At 65.7% G+C, this 12,730-nt stretch overlaps 3 protein-coding genes across 11 annotated transcripts in view; 1 reads left to right on the forward strand and 2 right to left on the reverse strand.

Annotated features, from left to right (window-relative positions):
- GRIN1 (glutamate ionotropic receptor NMDA type subunit 1) overlaps positions 1-9,060 on the forward strand; it is a 25,383-nt gene extending 16,323 nt beyond the window's left edge. For 3 of the 9 annotated variants that reach the window (XM_023629444.2, XM_023629442.2, XM_070250836.1), the window contains 12 exons: positions 1,805-1,946; positions 2,042-2,169; positions 2,402-2,566; positions 2,643-2,761; positions 2,875-2,987; positions 3,061-3,209; positions 3,307-3,464; positions 3,733-3,894; positions 4,095-4,204; positions 4,311-4,456; positions 5,698-5,808; positions 7,782-9,060. In XM_023629444.2, the coding sequence (XP_023485212.1) occupies positions 1,805-1,946; positions 2,042-2,169; positions 2,402-2,566; positions 2,643-2,761; positions 2,875-2,987; positions 3,061-3,209; positions 3,307-3,464; positions 3,733-3,894; positions 4,095-4,204; positions 4,311-4,456; positions 5,698-5,808; positions 7,782-7,898 (1,620 nt within the window). In that variant the 3' untranslated portion in view covers positions 7,899-9,060. The remainder of the gene's footprint in view (positions 1-1,804; positions 1,947-2,041; positions 2,170-2,401; positions 2,567-2,642; positions 2,762-2,874; positions 2,988-3,060; positions 3,210-3,306; positions 3,465-3,732; positions 3,895-4,094; positions 4,205-4,310; positions 4,457-5,697; positions 5,809-7,781) is intronic. The other 6 variants (XM_023629439.2, XM_023629437.2, XM_023629443.2 and 3 more) reach the window with 3 other exon arrangements.
- On the reverse strand, positions 9,026-11,385 carry LRRC26 (leucine rich repeat containing 26). The gene is made up of 2 exons (XM_001917516.4): positions 9,548-11,385; positions 9,026-9,460 (listed from the first exon to the last, which is right to left on the reverse strand). The coding sequence occupies exons 1-2, from the start codon at positions 10,218-10,220 to the stop codon at positions 9,144-9,146; spliced, it is 990 nt and encodes a 329-aa protein (XP_001917551.2). The 5' UTR covers positions 10,221-11,385; the 3' UTR covers positions 9,026-9,143.
- Positions 11,187-12,332, reverse strand: TMEM210 (transmembrane protein 210). Its single transcript, XM_005605960.4, has 4 exons — positions 12,153-12,332; positions 11,875-12,010; positions 11,619-11,648; positions 11,187-11,433 (listed from the first exon to the last, which is right to left on the reverse strand). The coding sequence occupies exons 1-4, from the start codon at positions 12,238-12,240 to the stop codon at positions 11,232-11,234; spliced, it is 456 nt and encodes a 151-aa protein (XP_005606017.1). The 5' UTR covers positions 12,241-12,332; the 3' UTR covers positions 11,187-11,231.
- Between the last annotated feature and the right edge of the window lie 398 nt (positions 12,333-12,730).

Here is a 12,730-nt window from a genome sequence, read left to right on the forward strand (position 1 = left end):
GGGAGGAGAGGAAGCTACTCACCCCTCATCCCATGGACTCTCTCCAATGCCCCTCCTCACCCAACCCCACTTAAGTCTGGGGAAGCCCTGTGGGGCAGGACTCCCCTGGGGATGAGCTGATGGAGGACAGAGGGACAGATGGGTGGTCATTCTGTAGATTTCAGCTTCAGCACTCTCTATCCTGAGTCCTGGCCCTGGGGATGCCACCTCCACATCCTCCAGGTGGTCCTAGCCACCCCCTGCCCAGCCTTCAGGACCTCCTGCCATGACTGGGTCAAACTGCCCTTTTGACCCTGGCCTCCCTGCCTTCCCCATGGCTGGCCATTCCCTCCTTTGCTCCCTCCCTGGGCTGGCCTTGTCCCTCATGGCTTCTCTTCCTTGGCCTGACTCCTTCCTGCTCCTTTGGGCTCATCCCTGGGCCCCTCTACCCTCCCTACGTCCCTCCCTATGCTGACCCACACCAGCGTGAGACCAGGACCTTCAATCTCCAAAGGCAAGGACTCTAAGTGCAATCTGCCCAACCAACGTGCCCCAGTGTCCCCAAGTCTTCAAATGTCTCTTGGCCCTATTTGATTTCTGAGCCCACACCCCGGGGCCTCTCACCCAGACCCCTTTGTCAGCACCTGCCCAGGGGTCACAACCCTTTGTGACAGGCAGACTGGGCTTTCCCAAAGCCAGCACGGCCTCTCCTCGAGTTGGAAATCCTGAAAATAACAGCTCAATATGATAACCAGATGGCCGCATCCAGGCTGTTTGATGCAGATGGCTCGTTTTCACTTTTCTTTCTTTCTTTTTTTTTGTCTCATTGACTTTTTAAAGGCACAAACATATATTCTTGTGTAACAGAAAAAAATGATGAAAGATTAAAAAGCAAATAAGCTCCTTCAGGGGTTCCCAGTCCCCCGGGGGAGAAGCCAAAATGCTGTCGTCGTGGCTGAGGCTCACCCTCCCCCAGCCCCCAGTGGAGGGTGCCTCTCACACCATCCCTGCTTACTTTGTAGGCTCAACTCCCACATCACCTCCCCTCGGACGCCTCGTCAGCATGCGGTGCTCAGTTCAGCCCCCTCTGCCCCATATCTGTCCTCCCCACCCTCAGGCTACGGGTCCCTGAAGTCAGGGAGAGAGCCCCAGTATGAGCCCCGAGGGGCCCCTGCTCTGAAGAGGCAGGCCGTGGAAGACGGGGCAGCATCAGCTGTGGAAGAGGGAGGAAGGACCGATGATCAGACAGGGACTCACTGCTGGGGAGGATGAGGGCCAGGAGAGGCCAGGTGATCAGACAAGGGTGATCCCCATGGGTCCCAGGTCCTGTGCAGGCTCTGAGTGGGTGTCGGTGGACATGCCCCCATGCTCATGGGTGCCACGGGGCAGGGGGCAGGCTCTGGTCTAGCACGGGGAGTTTCTCATCCCTGAGAAGTCAGAGACGGTGCCCAGGCAGACGGGACATTCCACCAGGCTCCTCTGATGGAGGGAAGGATGTGTAAGCCAAGACCCCAAGGAAAAGTGGCTAAGGGCAGAGTGTTTTGGGAGGCTGTGTGCCTTCTGAACGCTGAGGTGGCATGGGTGGTCCGGGGAGTCTGGGGCCACCCCTGAGGGCAGCAGGCAGGTGATGCTGACTGTGGCCGAGGAGAACGTGGACTGACCACCTGAAGCCAAGCAGGGAGGCTCCAGAGAGCGGCAGAGGCGGGAGGTGGGGGAACGTCAGGGATTTGGAGGGGCTGCAGGGGAGAGTGGGCACTGAGAAGAGGACAGCGCCCCGGGGCAGCCCAGGGCGGGTGGTCCAGGCTGGGTCTCCTCTCTCGCCCAGATCGTGACGATCCACCAGGAGCCCTTCGTGTACGTCAAGCCCACACTGAGCGACGGCACGTGCAAGGAGGAGTTCACAGTTAACGGGGACCCGGTCAAGAAGGTGATCTGCACTGGGCCCAACGACACGTCGCCGGGCAGCCGTGAGTGCCGGGCTAGGGAGCTGGGGCGCGGGCTCAGGGCGGACAGCACAGGCCGGAGCCCCGCGGTTACACTCTCCCCCACCCCCCGCACCCAGCACGCCACACCGTGCCTCAGTGCTGCTACGGCTTCTGCATCGATCTGCTCATCAAGCTGGCGCGGACCATGAACTTCACCTATGAGGTGCACCTGGTGGCCGATGGCAAGTTCGGCACGCAGGAGCGGGTAAGCGTGGATCCTGAGCCGCGCGGACCCGGTCTTGCTAGGGCACGGCCTTGGCTGGGCGGGGCCTGCAGGTGGGAGGGACGGGGTGGGCGTGGTCTGCTGTTGGATGGGCGGGGCCTGCGAGCTAAGGCGGAGTCTGGAGTGGGCGACCCCTGAGATGGGCTAGGGCGGGAGCCTGTCGCGGGAGTGGCGCCGACGGTGTCCGCGTCCCCACCGGCTGTATCGCCCACAGGTGAACAACAGTAATAAGAAGGAGTGGAACGGGATGATGGGCGAGCTGCTCAGCGGTCAGGCGGACATGATCGTGGCGCCGCTGACCATCAACAACGAGCGGGCGCAGTACATCGAGTTCTCCAAGCCCTTCAAGTACCAGGGCCTGACCATTCTGGTCAAGAAGGTGGACAGGGGTGCGGCGGGGGCGGGGTGGAGTCCTGGGAGGGCCCGGGCGGCGCTGACGGCCAGTCCACCAACAGGAGATACCCCGGAGCACACTGGACTCGTTCATGCAGCCCTTCCAGAGCACACTGTGGCTGCTAGTGGGGCTGTCGGTGCACGTGGTGGCCGTGATGCTGTACCTGCTGGACCGCTTCAGGTGAGCGCGGCCCGCGGGCCGGACACTTCCACTTGCGGGGCTGGCGCAGCGGATGAGGGGCGGGGCGGGGCTGCCTCTCCCGCCCTCTCCCGCCCGCCCTCTGCGCCCCGCAGCCCCTTCGGCCGGTTCAAGGTGAACAGTGAGGAGGAGGAGGAGGACGCGCTGACCCTGTCTTCGGCCATGTGGTTCTCCTGGGGCGTCCTGCTCAACTCGGGCATCGGGGAAGGTGAGGCCAGGCTCGGGCCCCGTCCCTCTCCGCCCGCGATTGCTCGCACGGAGCTCACCGTCTCTGCCCACAGGCGCCCCTCGAAGTTTCTCGGCGCGCATCCTGGGCATGGTGTGGGCCGGCTTCGCCATGATCATCGTGGCCTCCTACACCGCCAACCTGGCGGCCTTCCTGGTGCTGGACCGGCCCGAGGAGCGCATCACCGGCATCAATGACCCGCGGGTGAGACCGGCGCGCTGGGGGGCGGCGAGTGAGGTCCGCGGGGGCGTGCCCTGGGCGGGGCCTAGAGCAGCCTCGAGCCCCGCCCTCTACCCCGCAGCTGAGGAACCCCTCAGATAAGTTCATCTACGCGACGGTGAAGCAGAGCTCGGTGGACATCTACTTCCGGCGGCAGGTGGAGCTGAGCACCATGTACCGGCACATGGAGAAGCACAACTACGAGAGCGCAGCCGAGGCCATCCAGGCCGTGCGGGACAAGTGAGGGGAAGGGGAGCGAGAGGACGGGACGGCGTGGGGGGTCCACAGGCGAAGGGACGAGGAGGGCCAGGCGGGACAAAGGAGAGGGGGGCCGGACAAGAGGGGCGTCCACCGATACAGGAAAAGTGAGCGTGTCCAGGCTGGATGGGAACCACAGGAGGGGAATCGAGGTTTCCAGGCTGGCAGGACGAAGTAGTGCACGCGTGCGTGCGGGAGCGAGGGCAGCCCGACTGTGCGGGGCTCCTGTGACCCCTGCCCCTACCCGCAGCAAGCTGCATGCCTTCATCTGGGATTCCGCGGTGCTGGAATTCGAGGCCTCGCAGAAGTGCGACCTGGTGACCACGGGCGAGTTGTTCTTCCGCTCAGGCTTCGGCATCGGCATGCGCAAGGACAGCCCCTGGAAGCAGAACGTCTCCCTGTCCATCCTCAAGTGAGTCAGCCTCGTCTGCCCTCCTCCATGCCTCGCCAACAGCCTCCCCAGTGCCAGACCCCACCACACAGGTGCTGCCCCACCCAGGCCAGGCCCCGCCCACTTCGGACCCCGCCGCGCATGCCCTCCCACTTCAGCCTTCTTCTCGCCTCGGAGGCCTCCCAGCTCCGGGCCCTGGCTCACACGCCCCGCCCACCCAGGTCCCATGAGAACGGCTTTATGGAAGACCTGGACAAAACGTGGGTGCGGTACCAGGAGTGTGACTCTCGCAGCAACGCCCCTGCTACCCTCACCTTCGAGAACATGGCAGGTGGGTCCGCCATTCCCCTCAAAGCCTCTCCCGACACTGTGTGGGTTCTCCAGGGGGCCCGCAGCCTGGCCAGACAACCGCTGAGGGGCTGGGTCCTGGCCCACAGGGGTCTTCATGCTGGTGGCTGGAGGCATCGTGGCAGGAATATTCCTGATCTTCATTGAGATCGCCTACAAGAGGCACAAGGACGCTCGCCGGAAGCAGATGCAGCTGGCCTTCGCAGCGGTGAATGTGTGGCGGAAGAACCTACAGGTAGGGCAGGCCACCCTCCGAGGCCTGGTGCCCATGGCCCGGCCTGGCCCCGGCCCCCCTCCATCCCCGCAGGCCGAAGCGCTGGCTCTGACTCCCAGGAGCTCATGTGGGCAGGACTGGAGCTAGGAGCCATGGCCAGGGGCAGCGCTGGTGCGGGGCCGCCTGCAGGTGGCTGCCCACTGCAAAGCCAGCTGAGGGAGGCCACACGCCTTGCTCCAAGCCTCCACCTGGCCCCTCTGTCTCCAGAGTCGCCCGCCGGCGCCCATTCCATAGGAAGGCAAACTGAGGCAGGGTAAGACAGGGACCCACCTGGGTGTAGCACGTGAGTCCGAGACGCATTCTGCCCTCGCCGCCCCACCTCCTCCTCGGCACCCTCCCGGGACCCCCTTCCCTGCTGCCCTGCTGTGTTCTGTGCTGCAAAACTCCAGTCTGAATCCGCCGGCCAGCCCCGCCTGGCACCCCAGGCCGTGTCTGTGCGAATTTGCCACCAGCAGGGGACTGGCTGCGTGTAGGGTAGCCACAGCCCACCTGTGCAGCCCGCAGGCTTGTGCCCCACGGTCCAGTTCCGGTTTGCTCCATCTCTTCTCTTTCTCTGGGTGCCTCCCCAGAGCCTGTGTCCTGGGATGAAGCTGGCATGGCAGAGAGGGAGGGCCATGGGGGGACGGGGTTGCTGGAGCCCCCACACCTCTCATCTGTCCCCTCTTGCTCTTGGGACCTGGTCTCTGCTCTCACTGGTAGGCACAGGGCCATCCTGGCCATCAGACCCGAGGCCATGGTCCCGGGAGCTGCGTCAATCTATCTATGGCTCCAGTTCATCTCGCCACCTGCCTTCAGCCCCTCGGCCCCTTCCTGAATCTTGGTGTGCCCCCTTGGGGGTCAGAATGGCTGGTGGGGCCGACAGGGAGACTCCTCCAGTGCTCGGAGGGCCCCTCCTCCTTGGGACGCCTGTAAACCAGGGCCACCCAGGAGCCAGCGAGCCAGGTGGATCTCTCAGGAAGAGAGCCAGACGGGACCCCCCCAAGCTCAGCCCCAGCACAAGCAAGGTCAGGCCGGAGACCCGGGTAGGAGCAGAGGCTGCCTGCGCATGTCCGGCTGTTGGTCTGTCTGTCTAGCACAGGAACGCAGGCAGGAGCGAGGGCCCGAGTGGCCAGCCAGGCCGGGCAGCAGCCCCCGAGAAGCAGGCGAGGGCAGGTGTGGCCGCCACCCTTAGCCATCTAATCACTTATACATATTCATTTTAGGATAGAAAGAGTGGTAGAGCAGAGCCTGACCCTAAAAAGAAAGCCACATTTAGGGCTATCACCTCCACCCTGGCTTCCAGCTTCAAGAGACGTAGGTCCTCCAAAGACACGGTAAGGGGAAGAACGCCCAGTCCCACGTCTCCGACTCTTCTCTCGCCCGCCCTCCGTGTCTGTGTCCCGTGCGTCAGGCGTGCCCTCTCCCCTCCCCCGTCATCCCACCCCACCTCTGACTGCTGTGGCCTCTCATCTCTATTTGCCCAGCACACTAGGTCTTCTCTCTCCGACTTTCTAGACCCCTCTCTCTCGGTCCTTTCTCCCGCTGGCCCTCGCTGGGTCCTCGTTCCCCATGTGTCTCTGCGTTAGTCTGCCCCCCACATGCCATGACGCCATGCGCCATCTTGAAGCTGTGTCATGTTGTTGGTCAGCCAGTCAGCCTCACCACCTCGGGGCTGTGCCCGGGGCCCCTGGGAGCCCAGAGCCGCCCTGCCCCGGCTCCTCACCTCGGGAGGCCACGCCACCTCTCTGTTACGTCCGTTTCTCCAGCTTCTCTCAGAGGGGCCCACCGCCCTCTCTCCCTCCCTGCGACGTCCATGGAGGGGTGGCTGTGATTTCCATCCGCCCATCTGTCTGGCCGCCAGCCCCGCCACGCAGACACCTGTCTCACGTGTCTCACCAGAGCCATGCCTGTTGCATCCCCTCCATGTGGTCTCTGTGTGGGCCGGGGCTGGGGGCCGGGCCTGGCTCCATCTGGGTGGACGGCTGGGGCCTGGATTTGGAACAGGCCCCCAGCCACAGGGAACCATCAGGTGGGGGAATGGGTGGGACCAGAGGGGGTGGCCCCCACCCCAGGCTGAGCGTGGCCTACAGAGCCGGGGCACTGAGGTTCCCGGACAGAGGCCCAGGAAGGGGAGGCCTCCACGGAGGAGACCAATGCCTCAGCTCCTGACCCCCAGCCCCACCCCTCAGGGCCAGTCAGAGCCAGGCCTTCTGCCTGAGCCCAGAATTCCCTGCCCTCCTGCCTTGGGCAGCTTGTCACTGCACCAGATGTATACACTTGGACCAAAACCCCCCAAAATGGACCCAGCTTTGCTAGGGACACCCTGGTCCCAAGTGGGGTGGAGGCTGCCCAGAGCCACCACAGCCCTCGGCCCAGCAGCCTCCCTGCAGTTCAGGGGTGGGTTTGGCCTCCAGCCCAGAGGAAGTGGCATCACCCCACAGGGGCTTACGCTCCAAGGTGGAAGTGGGATTTGCAGCCCTTCTCCCTCCTCCCCAGTGCATGGGAAGAGGAGCAGATCTCAGGACACAGACAGGGCTTGGCACAGAGCAATCTGAGTCCAGGGTGATGCCCCAAGAGAGGCCCATGAGGCCTGGCTACTCTGCTTCCCAGGAGGGGCTCGACATAGGGAGGGTGGGTGGAGAGTGAGGGTCCATGGGCCTGGAAAAGTGGGCAGAGTTTGAGCCAGGAGCCCCACCAGGGGTGCAGGAAGAGGAGAGTGAGAAAGCAGGACCAGAGGGGAGGAGGATCAGGGCAGGCCCAGGGAGAGGTGTCCCCGCAGAGAGCTGAAAGGAGGAGCACAAGTCATGCAGGTGATGGGCCACTTTCTGAGGGCGTCACTGAATCCCGCCCCCACCCCCCGCTCCCCCTGCCCCGGAGCAGATACACACGCCCCTTAGCTGGTCCAGGTGCAGCTCACAGACCCTCACAGTGCCTCTCCGGAGACATGCGCCCAGCAGACTCCTTGCCCAAGCCACCCTGGGCACCAGGGACCATCCCCAGGCCAGCCCTGGTGCCACGTGGCATCTGGGGCTGACCTTGCCCTACAGGGATGACTGGGGGGACTGCCAGCTGGGGGGGCTGGGCGGGGGAGGGCGGCCCAGCTCCCACCCTGTTTCGGGCTGGGCACCTGCTCGGAGGGAGGCCTGGGTGGGGGGCTCTGTCGGGAGGGGTGGGGTCGGTCCGGCCGCTGAGATCCTCTGCCCCTGTCCTGTGGCTGGTCCGGGCCAGGGCGGCACTGGGAGCTCAGGGCTGGGGTCCCTGGAGGCCGCGGGGCCAGCGGGTATTGATTGTTGGTTCTTATTTATAGAGCACCGGGGGTGGACGCGGCGCTTTGCAAAACCAAAAAGACACAGTGCTGCCGCGACGCGCTATTGAGAGGGAGGAGGGCCAGCTGCAGATGTGTGCCCGTCATAGGGAGAGCTGAGACGCCCTGCCTGCCCTCCTCTGCCCCCCTCCCCCGCAGACAGACAGACAGACGGACGGGACAGCGGCCCGGTCCACGCAGAGTCCCGGAGCACGACGGGGTCAGGGGGAGGAGCGCCCCCCAGCCTCCCCCAGGCCGCGCCCGCCTGCCTGCCGGTCGACCGGCTGGCTGGTCCACCCGTCCCGGCCCCACGCGCGCCCCCAAGCGTTGGGCTAACGGGCTGCCTTGTCTGTGTATTTCTATTTTGCAGCAGTACCATCCCACTGATATCACGGGCCCGCTCAACCTCTCAGATCCCTCGGTCAGCACCGTGGTGTGAGGCCCCCGGAGGCGCCCACCTGCCCAGTTAGCCCGGCCAAGGACACTGATGGGTCCTGCTGCTCGGGAAGGCCTGAGGGAAGCCCACCCGCCCGAGACTGCCCACCCTGGGCCTCCCGTCCGTCCGCCCGCCCACCCTGCTGCCTGGCAGGCAGCCCCTGCCGGACCCAGGCACGGACCAGAGTGGCTGAGGACGGGCCAGAGCTGAGCTGGCTGGGCAGGGCCACAGGGCACTCCGGCAGAGGCAGGGCCCTGGGGTCTCTGAGCAGTGAGGAGAGGGGCTAACCTGGCCCTGGACGGAGGGGCTTGGAGCAGAGACTGAAGCCCCATCCTTCCCCAGCCACCACCAGAGCCGCCATGGGGGCCCGCAGCCCCAGCTGGCTGGGTCACCCCTCCTCCAGCACCCACTCCTGGCAGCCTCGGCTCCACCCCCTCCTCTTCTTACCCTGGCTCCTCTTCCGCTTTACCCCATCCCCCCAGTTGGCCCTGCCCTTCCCCAGTAGCAGACCCTGACCCCCAGCTGGCAGGCACTTCCTAGGGGCTGCTCCGGCTCCTGCTGCCTCGGTCAGACCTCCTCCTCCAGACTCCAGAGGGCCGAGCTTTGTCTTTGCCTCCTCCGGCCTGCAGCCCAGGATGGGCCTCCCCAGACGCTGGCTCGGGACTGTCCTCAGCCCTGCCTGCCACCTTGTACAGGTCCAGCCCTTCCCGTGTTCGAGTGTGTGCCTTCCCCTGCGGCCGGTATGCAGTTGCGCGCTGCCCCTCCCCCCAGGGGCCCGGCGCGCACCGCCCCCCCCCACCCGGTGTGTGCAGTGGTGATGCCTAAAGGAATGTCATGAAAATTTCAGTTTGTGTCGCTTGTTGACGCCTGCAGGGAGTGTGAAGGGGGGCAGGGCATACAGGGAAGATTCGAGGGCAGCCGCAGCCCGCTCAGGCTTGGGCGGCGGCGGCGGGGCTCCCAGTGTCTGCGAGCGAGGCCGAGCAGGGCCCGGGATCCGGCGGTCTCCTCGGTGGGCGGCGGGCGGCGGCGAGGCGGCGGCGGCGCGTGCGGCAGGCGGTGATCACGGTGCCCAGCGCCAGGCAGGCGGCCAGGCTGGCAAGGAAGGACACGGGCCCGAGTGCGTAGACCACGGCCAGGTCCCGCGGGGCGAGTGACTGCGCGCAGTGGTTGAAGGCGGCGTCGGGGAAGGCGGTCAAGGGACTGAGCACCAGGTTCCCCGGCGACACGCAGAGCAGCGTCTCGGCCTCTGCGGGACACCGGCGCGGCGTCAGGAGGCGGCGGCGGCGTTAGTGGTAGCCCCCGACCGCCCCCGCCCCCATCCCCCAGGGCTCACCTGGCGCGGGCCGTGGGTGCCTGCGCAGCCAGATGCAGAGCGGGCGCAGAGCGCAGCCGCAGGCCCAGGGGTTGCCACGGAGGCGCAGCGCATTGAGAGCGGGCAGGCAGGCCAGTAGGCCGGGAGGGAGCGCAGACAGCTGGTTATCTTGCAGGCTGAGCTCGTGCAGCAGCGGGAGTGCGCCCAGGGCCGCAGGTTCCAGGCGCGCTAGCCGATTGCCGGCCAGCGAGAGGGCGCGCAGAGCGCGCAGCCGCGCGAAGGTACCGGGGGCTAGCGCTTCCAGCTGGTTGGCGCTGAGGTCGAGGTGCTGCAGCGCGCCCAGGCCCCAGAAGGCCCGCGCGTGCATCCAGCGCAGCCCATTCTCGCGCAGGTCCAGGCGTAGCAGTGCCCCAGCGCCCACGAAGGCACCGGGCGGCAACGCGCGCACGCGGTTGTGGTCCAGCAGCAGCGCGAGCACGCTCCAGTTCAGGCCCCCTGGTACGGCGGGCAGCTCGCGCCGGGAGCAGTTGGCCTGACCGCCTGGCGCGCACGCGCACGCCTCGGGGCAGGCCAAGTCTCCCCGGGCTCCCGAGGGGGCGGCCGCAGCCGACGCCTGGGCCGAGACTGGCCACGGAGACAGTAGCAGCAGCAACAGTGGTGGCGGCGGCCACGAGAGAAAAGAGGGGCTCCGCATGGGGGCAGGAGTGGGACCTGCGGGGGGAGGCCTGCTGTCCGTGCGTCCCCGGAGCCCGTCCGTCCCTGCGGCGCCCGCACAGATATTAACTCTCCGCCTCGGGCTCGCGCCGGCAGTTCCTGTCCCATGGCTCGTCCCGCGCCTAGGGCGGGGGCTGGGCACAAAGCCAGCGCCCGGCACTGCCAGCCACCTGTCCCGGAGCTCCCGGGCTCCTCATGGCTCCGCGCCAGCAGCGACGCTGACGAGACGCCACCCCGCCCCCCCACCCGCTCCTCGGCGTCGTCCGCCACACCCGGCCCTGCTGAGGCCTGAGCAGCTGCACCCACCCAACTCGTAGATGCGACACAAGGAATGCACCTTTGCTCCTCACCGCGGTCTCAGGCCGTCTCTGGCTCAGCAGAGTGACCTCAGTGCATACACACAGTGGCCCCCCACATAGGCCCTGTCCCATCCTGATGGTGGGTGATTGGTGGGGCACAGCACATGCTAGGGACTGGGCCCAGGGGCAGGCTGTGGGGGAAGGCTGGGAGGCAGCGTGAAGTCTGCCTTCTAAGGACTCACCTGGAACCTCAAGGACACTTTATGGGTGGGGCAGGGCACCAGCCCAAGTCCTCCTGTCAAATGCTGCTCCCTCTGGAGTCACCAGAGTTGTACATCCTGTCCTGGGGTTTCCAGGGGTGGGGATGGGGGCAGGGTGGGCAGGGGCCCAGGAGCCCTGCCAGCTTCATGGGACAAAGCAGAAGATGCAGGGAGGAGCTAGGCTGAAACCAGGGCAGGAGGAAGTGGAGACCCCAGGGGTATGGTTCCCTGCCCTGAAAGGTGGACAGCAGGTGCCTGGTGTGGGCACGGGGCACCCCTATTAAAAATAAAAGAAATGACCCAGGTGCGCTCAGACCCCTTCCCACTCCGTGACACAGCTGCATGGCGCAGGGCTCTAGGAGCTGCCGGCAGGGAGGACAGCACAGAACCACTAAATACTTTTTAATTCCCCTTCCCCCTCGCTGTGCAGCCCTACTCATGTAGTGGTGGTGGGCAGGGTGGCTCCTCCAGAGTCACGGACGGGGCTCTCGAGTCCATGGGGATGGCCATGAGACCGTGATCCTCCAGGGCCGGCATCATGGAGACCTCCAGGTCAGGGTCCACGAGGTGGGACTCCACATGCACCGTGTGCAAGTCCATGTGATCTTCCTGGACCCCAAAGTGCCCCACCAACCTGCACACCACAGGCCAGGTCAGGTCAGTGGCAGGGGGCCATCAGCATGGGCTCACATGGCCTTGACCACCCAGGACACACCCAGCCCTGGGGTCAGGGCCCCTGATGTGTCTGTGAACTGCACCTCGCGGGGCAGGGAACAAGGGCACAGCTCATCCTTGGGGTCTTCCCCTGGGGTCACTCACCTGCTGTCCATGTGTCCAGGGCATGTTTCACTGGGAGGATAAAGGTAGGTATGAATCCAGGAACAATGGGGCTGGGCTCCAGGAGCCCAGAAGTGCCCTCTGCACCCCACCAACCCAGTCTGGAACTGCCATTCTCAAGCCCGTGGTGACATCCACCCAGGAGCAGAGGCCCTTCTCCCAGCAAGACTGAGGACCCAAGGTGGGCAGCATGGCCCTAGGCCCTCACCCACCCACCCTGGCCCTGGGGCTCACGCACCCCTTGGCTCGCAGGACGCCAACTGCCACGATGACGAGAGCACAGAAGCAGCTGGCGCTGACACCCGCCAGGACCACGAGCAGGGCGATCAGGGCCTCGCGACTGAGGCCAAGGCTGCACTCGCAGTAGGTTCCAGCTGCAGAGACAGGGCCATCGTCAACCGTGGTGGAGGACCCTGGGGCACCCCCCACCATGTGGCCACCAGGACATGCACGCCTGGCCTGCCTGGATCAGGGAGGGCCCTGGCTGGGGCAGGGCTTGGGGACAGGAGGAGGCACCTGCAGCTGGGATGAGCAAAAGGGACACACATATCACGCAGAGGGGGCTGCCGACCAGGCAGGAGTCAGGCTGGGGACAGGGGGCCATGTCCAGCCCCCGGCCCCACCACAAATCTCTGGACGGAACTCATCAGAAGGTGCTGACCTCACAGTTGGGCTGTGAGGTAGGGAGGGTGGGGGCAGGGCCCCAGCTGGAGCTTCACTCACCCCTGGGGACCAGGATTGGAGGAGCTCTGGGCAGGCAGCCTAGGGGTTTAGGTAGGGTAGACAGGAGCCACTCCTAGTGCCCTGGCCGGATCTGAGACAGAGACAATGGTGGGGCTGCCCTGGCCTCAGGTGGATGCTGCTTCATAGGGAAGGGGTGGGGCCTGCACTTGGGCCCCTGGGGCGGTGGAGACAGTGGCCTGGCTGGGAAACCTGAAGGCCCACAGCGGGCAGCACTGGGCCTCAGTTTCTCCGTCAAGGTAAGAGCTGCAGCAGCTCAGGGGGCCTGGGCTCCAGCTGACCCAAGTCACCACCCTCCACCTGAGACTGGGACAAGCAGGGACCGAGGGGGCCAGGCCTGGGCCTGTGCCCAC

Source organism: Equus caballus, chromosome 25 (genome assembly GCF_041296265.1).
Source record: "Equus caballus isolate H_3958 breed thoroughbred chromosome 25, TB-T2T, whole genome shotgun sequence".
Lineage (NCBI taxonomy): Eukaryota > Metazoa > Chordata > Mammalia > Perissodactyla > Equidae > Equus > Equus caballus.

Coding starts and splice junctions, on each gene's coding strand:
- LRRC26 (XM_001917516.4), bottom strand. CDS start 10,220: ATGCGGAGCCCCTCTTTTCTCTCGTGGCCGCCGCCACCACTGTTGCTG. Junction 9,461..9,547: donor GCACCCACGGCCCGCGCCAG/GTGAGCCCTGGG, acceptor GGTGTCCCGCAG/AGGCCGAGACGCTGCTCTGC.
- TMEM210 (XM_005605960.4), bottom strand. CDS start 12,240: ATGGCCCCCTGTCCCCAGCCTGACTCCTGCCTGGTCGGCAGCCCCCTC. Junction 12,011..12,152: donor TTTGCTCATCCCAGCTGCAG/GTGCCTCCTCCT, acceptor CTGTCTCTGCAG/CTGGAACCTACTGCGAGTGC. Junction 11,649..11,874: donor GGCGTCCTGCGAGCCAAGGG/GTGCGTGAGCCC, acceptor TTATCCTCCCAG/TGAAACATGCCCTGGACACA.